This window comes from Pygoscelis adeliae, unplaced genomic scaffold, assembly GCF_000699105.1.
Source record: "Pygoscelis adeliae isolate BGI_AS28 unplaced genomic scaffold, ASM69910v1 Scaffold386, whole genome shotgun sequence".
Lineage (NCBI taxonomy): Eukaryota > Metazoa > Chordata > Aves > Sphenisciformes > Spheniscidae > Pygoscelis > Pygoscelis adeliae.
Genome location: NW_008824940.1, coordinates 2,041,736 through 2,051,437, shown reverse-complemented (window position 1 = coordinate 2,051,437; position 9,702 = coordinate 2,041,736). Strand labels below are relative to the sequence as shown.

The window sequence follows — 9,702 nt, the reverse complement described above, 5'->3', positions numbered from 1 at the left end:
TCACAATGTACGGAAGGAGGTACAAGGTATAAAGCAGGATATAAAATACCTTACACTTAAAGTACTATGTTTGCAAGACTATGTAAACCAAAATTAAAAAGAAACCTTGTCTTTGACAAAGAGAGGTGGTGGGATGAAGACTAGAAAAGATATCTCTGTGTCAGAAGTCTCGGGTGCATGCCAAGGGAGCTTAGGGATGAGATGAGAAGACACGAGTTGCTCTGTCTGCTTAAATAGTGTTTAGACTATGGTGATACTGTATTAAACCAGCCTAAATAAACCAGAACCTTAAACTCTACCTATATACAAGTGACACTTAAATCATAGTTTTTTTTAATCTTCAATTTAAATTTTGTAAAATTTTGACTTGAACTAAACTGAAGCATTATGTACAGTAGAAGAAGACAGGGAACACTTCAACGATCTGGGTATTCACATATTCATGGGAGCAGATGAGATGCCTCCAAGAGTGCTGAGGTAGTTGACTGATGTCACTGTGAGGCTTCTCTCTCATTTTGGAGAGGTCATAGTGATTGGGGAAGTTTCATGATGACTGGAGAAGGGCAAACAGTATGCCCAGTGTCAAGAAGGGAGCACCTGGGGAATTACAGGCCGGCCTGCCTGACCTCAGTCTTCAGGAAGACTATGGAGAAAATCATCCTGGAAGCCATTTCCAAGCAAATAAAGGACAAAGATTTGGTTAGGAACAGCTGGGATGGATTTGCCAAGTGTGAACTGCGTGTGATTGATTGCCTTTTGTGATAACTGATTCTGTAAACAAGGGGAGAGCAGTGGATGCTGTTCGTCTCAACTTTAGCAAGGCTTTCTGTACAGTTTCTGTAGTGTCCTTTCGGCCAAACTGGTGAGATGTGGTTTGGATAGGTGGATGGAAAATTGACTGGACTGCCAGACATAAAGGTTTTTGATCAGCAGTACGAAGTCCACCTGGCAGATGGTAGCTAGTGGCATTTCTCAGAGGTCAATACTAGGGCTGATGCTTTTTTATGCCTTACTGACAGATGGGGACGACTGGACAGAACACACTGTCAGCTAGTTTGTGGACAACATCTAACTGTGAGGAGTAGCTGGTAGGCTGGAAGGCAGGGCTGCTCTTCAGATGGACCTCCCCATGCTAGAGACGGGCAGACAGGAACCCCGTAAGATCCGAAGGTAGATGAAGAGTCCCTCCCGCACTTGCCAGGCTGGAGCCCTGCCGCAGCCCAGGCGGGAAGCTGGCTGGAAAGCCGTTTTGCAGGAAAGGCCCTGGAGTCCTGGCAGGCAGCAAGCAAGAGTGTGGGCCAGCAGTGTGCTCTTGTGGTGAAAGATGTCAACTGCATACTGAGTTCTATCAGCAAAGCTGTAGGCAGCAGGCCGAGAGAAGGGATTTGCTTCTTTTTGGTATTTGTGAGACCGTATCTGGAGTACTGTGTTCAGTTCTGAGCTCCCCACTACAAGGAAGACGCTGCTATGCTGGAGCAAGCTGGCTGGCAGTCCACCAAAAAAATGAAGGAGCCAGAATGCAAGATGTAAGCAGAAAACCAGTACTGAAACAAAAAAAATGGCTTCTTCAGCCAACAGAAGAGAAAGTTTACAGGAGTTTGTCGTGCTGTCTTCAATTACCTGACAGGCGGCTGTAGAGGGGACAGAGCCAGGGTCCTCTCAGAGGCGTAGTGGAAGGATGAGAAGCAACAAATACTGTCTGGAGCACAAGGAATTCCTACTTGAGGGAAGGAAATAAAATCTTCACATTGAGGGTGATGGAACCGTGGAGGAGCAGGAGGCTGAACTTAGAGACCTCCTGGGGTCCCTTTTAGCTTGAGTTACTTTGTGTTTGGCAGGTTTGACAAGAAGTGATAGGGTATTGACACAGCACTGCAGAGAACACCAAAGGTCGTTGACCCATAGGTCATTACCAGTAATGCAAGTGACTATGGCATAAACTTATTTCCTCCATTTTTAAATTAGTTAGTCTGCTTGCCCATGCTGATTGTCTTGGATCACTGTTTTAGAGTCTCAGTCCTGTGTTGGTTACGAACTGTTTAATTTTTTTTACAAAAGGTCCTAGTTACCTTCTGGTGTGGGTTTTTTTTTTCCTGTTTCCAGTATATGCTGGTTTGTTCTTCAGCATAAAAATTCCTTTCTTTCTCTAGTTTTTGCTTTGCTGGTGGGTTACAAAGTTGTGCTTATTGCATAATGGGTTTTTCTTAAGCTGTTTAATTCAGCCTGCAGGTTTGAGTGGGAAGAGAAATGCATGTTAAATCATTTAGTGCGAGCTAATTTTCTTAAGGATTTCTATTTCTCAGAAATTGCATGTTTTCAGGGGCTTTAGAATTAGAAATATATATATATAACAACTGCTTCTTTACCTGTGCATGCTGAGAATACAGAGAAGCTTTTTGTGTAGAGATTTTTTCAATGTGATTATCTTCCTAGACATGCATCTTACATGTTGCAAACATACATTAATCTCCTGTTTCTGTGACTGCAGTAATTAAATTATAATTAGCACCATCTCTGAGAGCTTGGCTTTAATTTAATACAGTGTATCTTCACAGGTGGAGAGGTTCTAATTGAAACTGCAGGTCACTTCTGCTTGATGAAAGAGATTTCGATAGCCGGGATTTAAAGCAAAGAGCTAGGCAACGTTGTTTTCCTCTTGACTTTATCTGCAGCTGGCTGCTTGTGTTACCTTATGTGTCTTTCTAGTAAATGTTCCGTGGAGGAAAAAATGTTTGTTTCCCTCTGTACTTCTGGGTCATCCCACCAAATTTACAGTCCTGTTATAACAATTGAGTTCATTTGGGAAATGTAGAGAGAACTCTTTCGGAGGAGGTGAACGGGGGTTTATCCTGATGAAAGCTGCTGTCTCTGAAGTATCTACGTTTATACAGTCTTTAACACAGCGAGGCTCTGATTCATGATTACAGATTTTACATCATTAGATCTGAGACAGCTGGGACAGCTAACACTTTCTTTTTGCTGGATTTAATTTTATTGAATTGGGTACTTAAAAGTTTATTAAGGTAAACTATGATTAAAAAAACAACTTTTTTTTTTAAATCATAAGTCAACTTGAAGTGGCAACTTTATTATTGGACTTGAAGAATTTTTGTAAGATGAAACTTTGCTAGCAGTTCATCATATTTAATTTTTGCAGCCTCCTTGCCCTGTCAATGAAAAGAACAACGGATCTGGAGGCTACTTTCTGGAGAAAGCTCTGAAGAGCCATTTCCTGAGCATGCCTTCCTGAAATACAAATATCTAACATATGCTTATGTTAATGTACCCTGTCTTTTGTGGGTAATACAAAATCTCTGTAACTGTATAAATGTGTGAATAAAATTTGCATTCCAAAATAGGCGGACTTCCAAGATGTTGTATGGAAATGTCTTTGTTACCAGCCTACATACACTCCAGACCACCAAACTAACAGCTTTTGAGATTTTACTGACTTCTTGCATAGCTAGCAACCACATGGCCTCTGCAGTGCTAAGGACAAATCACTCGTACACTTTTGAGTCTGTTATGCCAAAAAAGAGGATCTCAGCAGACCAAGGGGGTAGTTCTCTTCTGCTTGAGGCACTATATACTTTCAACTAAATGCTGTGCTAATGCAGGCAGACTCTGGGTTTGAGCCACCACACATTCTTCAGAGAAGCAGTGTGTGAGTGCTAGAAAATGCTGCCATTTTCTGATTGTTTCTTTGCTTCTCCTCTCTCCTGAAAATTGCAGAGATGTGTTTAACTGTGCCCAGTGGCATTTTTGGAAGGATTACTGATAAGCCTGGTGCGGTCTTTCCATCATCACCAAGGATTTTTCTATAGGCCATGTGAATGGCCGTTGCTGAGCCGCTGGGTGGCATCACTGCATCATTTTGCGGTTCATGGGTGATTTACTCTTCAGGAACATCAGAAAGATGCCAGCTGTCCAAACAAGAAAAATAAGCAGAAGAGCTTACTTAGATAATTTAGGAACAAAAACATTAGCTGTGCCATTGTAGTTTTTCTCTTGCGCTTTATGTTAATTTAAGTAATGCTTGCTTATATCTTTGATGTTAGTACTTCATACTGTTCCATTCATGCAAAACTGATAACACTGATTAAATCAAACGCAGAATACACTCACCCGTGCACGTAATGCCAATATTAACACTTGAAAAAATACCATGGTTCTGTTGCTGAACATTGCCATAATATTTACCCTACAAAGAGAAACCTTTATCAGACTTCAGATGAAAAGAGACAAAGATGCAGTTGGAAGGCTGTGCCAATCCTTTTGCTTTCTAGTGGACTGGGGATAGTATTCTCAACGTATATTTCAACAGAATCTATGTGTCTGTGTTTTTCAACATATATCATCTCAGTACTCCTATGAGGTTATCATATCAGTCCTGCTGTTAGGGGAACTAAGATACAGAAAGGCTAACGTGATTTGTACAAGGAGGTCCTTATGCAGAGAATTGAATCTAGATATCCTGACTTGTATCTTTGTATGTGGACCACAAAAAAAATTTTGGGAAGGTTTATATTGATTTTGCCTGTTGTGTGATTGCCCCTATGAATTAACGGTACTCTTAAAGCTCCTTGAAGGGTTGTATGTTTTTCAAAGGTGGAGTTTCTATTTGAGAGTAATCCTGTTATTGGGGGGAAAAAAAATGTATTCTACAAAAACCCCAGGGTTTTTCTGTCCCTTTCTTTTCCCCAACCCCCCTTTTTAATTTAAGTTCCCTTTAAAAACTGTCTGTATGGTCTTTTTTTTGTCTTATGTCTTCCAGAACAGTTTAATTGGGATGATTACCTGAAAGAGACTGAATCAGTAGCTGCCCCTCTGCATTGTTTCAGACAGGTATGCCAGATACTATTTTGCAAGTGTGTGTGTATATATATGCACGTTACAGGGTGATCCTAGAGCAACTTTTATGCTTAGACTGCTTGCAAGCTTCCCATTTGCCTTCTTTTGATCTCTAGTTATCAGTAGCTTACAGTTTTGGCAGATGCTAGCTACTGAAATCTTTTCATTCTTGGTTTCTGCCTCAAGCCAAACTTTGAGGGTTTCATTTAAATTGTAGCTTTGGACTCTGTTTTCCTTTAAAAAAACCACTAGTTAATGAAGACAAATAGTTTTATCAGAGTTCAAAAATATTTTCTACTCTTTTCAGTAATCTTAGAGGTACCATGGTTTTAGTGAGAATTAAAATTTGGCTGATTGTCAGAGGAGCCTTTCTCCTGCCCATTTCTGAAAGAATCCTTTCAATTCTGGCTAGCTACAAGGGGGGGGTGTCTGTGTGTAGTAGAGTTTGTTCACCACTTCTTTTCTGGATCTCTCAAATATGTTTAATTTTGTCTCTTTCTGAACAGAGTGCTTTTTACTAAGGAGTAACAGATATTGAAGTTAAAATAAATCAAGGGGAATATATGGCAATACAAAGGAAATACTGGATTTATAATGAAGGGTGTTTAATGTACTATTTTATATTTTACATTGTGCCCTACAAATTTGATTCCTCCCCACCTGATGGTTTGGTATGTATTTGCAGATGCAGTTTAAATCTACCATCTTGTGTGAGCTCATGACCTCCAGTTATTCAGCCCTCTGGAGACTGAGTCGACCTCTGCAGGCATCTTTCTCTCTGTAGAGGTAGCCAGGGCCGGTATTTTCCCAAGTTGAGGAGTATCTTAGCTGCGTAAAGTTAAATAGGATGAGTTTCGGTCTGTATGCCTTCACTGTGTTAGGAAGATAGATGCTGAAGGAATTGGATAGTTCAGGTTGACAGAACTGTAATAGGTGTGACAAGCGGTGCATGTCTAGTTTAGTGGATTGGGCATGTTCAGAAAAGTATCTTCTAGGGTTGTTTGGTAGTGTGATGGTACTGTAAATGATACTGGCCTCCAGTGGGGACCAAACAAAAAGCAACACAAACAGAATAGTCTGAGGAGGAGAGGAACCGTCACTCAGTGAATCTGAAGTAGTTGCAGGAATGGAGAATAGGGAGAGAGAAATGCAGGTGGTAGTGTTTCCTTGTACTAGATCTTGAATCTCAGATTGCTCTTCACAGATGAGGATAAAGGAGAAAGAGCCCCTCACATGCTGCTTTCAATGAGAGATGGCTAAGAATAGCAGTGTCCATAGCTCTGTTTGAATGGAACTTCAGAATTTAATTCTACAGTATGTGTTTTTTTCATAGTGGATACCAGCTTAAGGCGGAGACCTCAAAATCTGCTTAGGCAGAGGACAGTAGCGCATCCCTGGATCATTCTGAGGTTAATGCAATACTCACAGACCATAGACCACCATGACCAGAGTGTATGCTCCCGAGAGATGTAGCTACTGCAGAAAGCTGCTCAGAAGCCTTTCCTTATGCCTTTCTTGAATCTTCCTCTTACCTACTAATGCTCAAGAGGTCCAAACTGAACAACCGAGTAACACCTTAAATAAAGACACTTAAGTGACACGCATTGACCGAGATAGATAAACCCGAGTGGCCTGGATTGCTTAAGGAGTCTGTGGGTTGGAAAGAAGAGCTTTAATTTCTGTGCATAGCAAATTTCAAAACAATTTACATATGCAGACTTTCAGTTTTTCAAAGAGTTGACCTTTAAGTAGAAAGTGATATGCAATGTTAATCGGTGCAGAGCTAGCTCCTCTCACTACATAAGGTTTGCAGATTTTAGAAACTAAAGTGCTTGAGCTTTGTGTAGGACTAATTTGACTTTTATTGGGTTACGCATGAATTGTACGTGTCATTATCACTCTGTGTAATGCAAAGAAATACACTGCTGTGGCCAGCCAGAACACAAATAGCAGAGAAGCTTAATTTGACAATTATATCCAGAATTTGTGACCTGTGGGAATTCTACAAAGTTTAAATTTTGTAGTAATTAAAAATGACCTGGGGAGCAATAAATTAAAGCCTCTACCATAAATTAAGATACAGGCACAAACAGCTAATGGAAATTGATTAACGTATTTATCTTAATTTAGAAGATATTTTTAGCTGTTGCTCTAAGTTGTTTTTAATTACTACTTAAAATTTCGATGCATTCCACATCTCTTTCACCATGAAACTTTTTTTCAAGCAGTCGAAAATTTTAAATAAAAAAGCTCAGTCCCTTGTGGTTTGAACAGAGCTTAAAACAAGGCTGTTACTGAGCGGGTTTTGTTATTTTTCTGTAAGGACTGACTGGCATGGAGGAGTTACCTTTTAGTAGAATGCCTTGAGTTCTTGGTATTTAAGCAAGCTCACCTTTTCTACCAACAAATAAACAAACTCCCCGATTTCTCAATTTCAGTTGCCTTTCATGGTTGTAGAAAATAACAGCTTGACAAGCAATACCCTGAAATTGAATTGCCCTTTAAATTTAATATGCCCGGGCTCCCCTTTCAGACAGCCTGCTGTCTAAATGCAGCATTGGCAGATGCTACACTCAGCATTCACTGAATATTGCTCTCCTCTTTGTTTTTTGGGCTCCGGCTCCTCCAGGGCTCCTGCTGTTGATCTAGGGTGTGTTGTAAATAGTGCACCTGCACACCATAGCAAGTAGAGCAAGATGTATTTTAAAAAAATTAAATGTGGTGGAGACGAAATATCACTAACACTTGTTGCAGTAGGAGATTTCTTCAGCCTTTTCCTCTGTACCCAGGCAGATAAATGCACCCTTATCTGCTTACTATGGGATCCCCACATGACCTGGTCAGCCAAGCAGGAGAAGGGACATATGGATCTTGTGAGCGTGAATGCCCCTGGTTTTGGTTTTTCTACCTGCCTCCCATATTAGGATTCAGATTGTGTTAGCATGTATGGGATAGCTACTGGGTTTAAATGTCATGGGGAAGGCTGTCTACAGTTCTCGGCATCTGCATTCAAGAGCAGCATTGTACGGGAAGAGTTGCAGAAAAGGGCTTCCAGGGTGATAGGAGAATAGTCATCATCTCCTAAGAGAGACTTCAGTGCTTGGCTTATTTAACTTGTTGAAAGAGTACTGAGAAAGGGTTGGGTTGCCCTCTGTAAATACACTGTAGATTTTATTGTTATTTGCAAAGGTGTAAAAAGAATTTAAGTTAAATGATAGTGTTGGCAAAAATTTCCATTAATAAATTTAGGCTGGAAATGAGGAGACATCTAAAGAGAATAGTGAGAGGCATTCAATCCCAGTTAGTGTTAATACAAAGTTTTGAACATCATTAAATTATGTTATTGCTTGCAGTACTACAGTAGTCAAGTAATCAGACTGCGATCCAGTCAATCTCTGCCAGTAGTGTGTGGATACATGAGTAAAAAATACTCTCCCTCTCTTTTGTTCATCTTTAGCTTGTGACAAAAGGTTCTGCTCAAAGACCAGGTTGCTTTTGTCACGTTTCTTTTCCCTGTGCTAGTTAAATTGGCATTTCATTGTATGTGTATGAATATATTCAGTTTTCTACGAATAAGCACAAGCTGCAATTTTTGTCTTAGCACAGAAGTTTTATGTGACTTTAGGACTGTCTGTTTTCTTTCTGTAAAATGCAGTTAACACTAACTCCTTTTTCTGTCTTCTTTCTTTGTATTGTAAGCTTCTCTTTTGATGCAGAAACTTTCTTGCCGTGAGCTTTTGTAGTGCCTAGTGCAGTAGGGTCCAAATTTTGTTTAAATTTCCAAGATATTATTATAATGAGAATAACTGTCTTTTGAATTGAAAGCTAATAAATATTGTGGGTGATTGGGTTTTTTTGTGGGTTGGTTTGGGGTTTTTTTGAATTGAATGTCATGTTTCCCGATGTCCTTGTTTTTCATTCACTTTAGGTATTAATCACTGCTCCCCCATCTTTATGTTCATATCTTCGTCAAGATTCCCTTGTTACCTTTCTTAGCGTGCTTATCTTTTCAGAAATCAGTCATGTTTATGCAGTAGGAACATCAAGTATCTGAAATGGTAGCTGTTGGTAGGTTATCCAGCTGCCTTTCCTGACTTACTGCTAAACTCACAAAGTTCAAAAGCTTCTTTATGTTTACCATTTATATTATACGTTTGGATGAATAAAAGCTGTATATTGAACTGGCTGGTAAATTTAGCAATACTAGCAACAATAAGAAAGTGTCTTTTACCTTTTATTGTAGTCTAGAATTCCACCTACGAACGATTTCAAAGTTGGTATGAAACTGGAAGCCCATGATCCTCGCAATGTTACCTCGGTTTGTATAGCTACAGTAATTGGAATCACTGGTGCCAGGCTAAGGTTGCGGCTGGATGGAAGTGACAACAAAAATGACTTTTGGAGGCTTGTGGATTCCTCAGACATACAGCCCATCGGGACCTGCGAAAAGAAAGGGGGCATGCTCCAGCCTCCGCTTGGTAAGAAACAAAGCTTCTGAACTAATGTGTGTGGAGTATTGCTTTAATGAAGTCAATTTTACCTTTTTGTCTTGACAAATTCGATGGTACTAACATTTCACCAAACCATTATTTAATTGAAGAAGAGGTAAGCAAACTAATTCAGGCTAAGTGAATTGTGGCTTTTTCTTCTTTTTGGATTGCTTTGACATAAGAATGAGCAGAATAATTAGTTTGAGTTCTGCTTTTTTTTTTTTTAAATAGTCCCTTAATATTAAATGGGAGTGCCTGACAGCTTTCTTAATGACGAGAAACAGTGATATGCACATTCTATAAATGTTCCCTCATACACACGCTGTTTTACGAGTGTGTATGGATACAACGTTTTCTTGCT

At 39.8% G+C, this 9,702-nt stretch overlaps 1 protein-coding gene across 1 annotated transcript in view; it reads left to right on the top strand.

Moving 5' to 3' along the window:
* SCML2 (sex comb on midleg-like 2 (Drosophila)) overlaps positions 1-9,702 on the top strand; it is a 56,850-nt gene that overhangs the window by 8,184 nt on the left and 38,964 nt on the right. The window contains exons 2-3 of the mRNA XM_009325499.1: positions 4,775-4,845; positions 9,095-9,329. Coding sequence (XP_009323774.1) covers positions 4,775-4,845; positions 9,095-9,329 — 306 coding nt within the window. The remainder of the gene's footprint in view (positions 1-4,774; positions 4,846-9,094; positions 9,330-9,702) is intronic.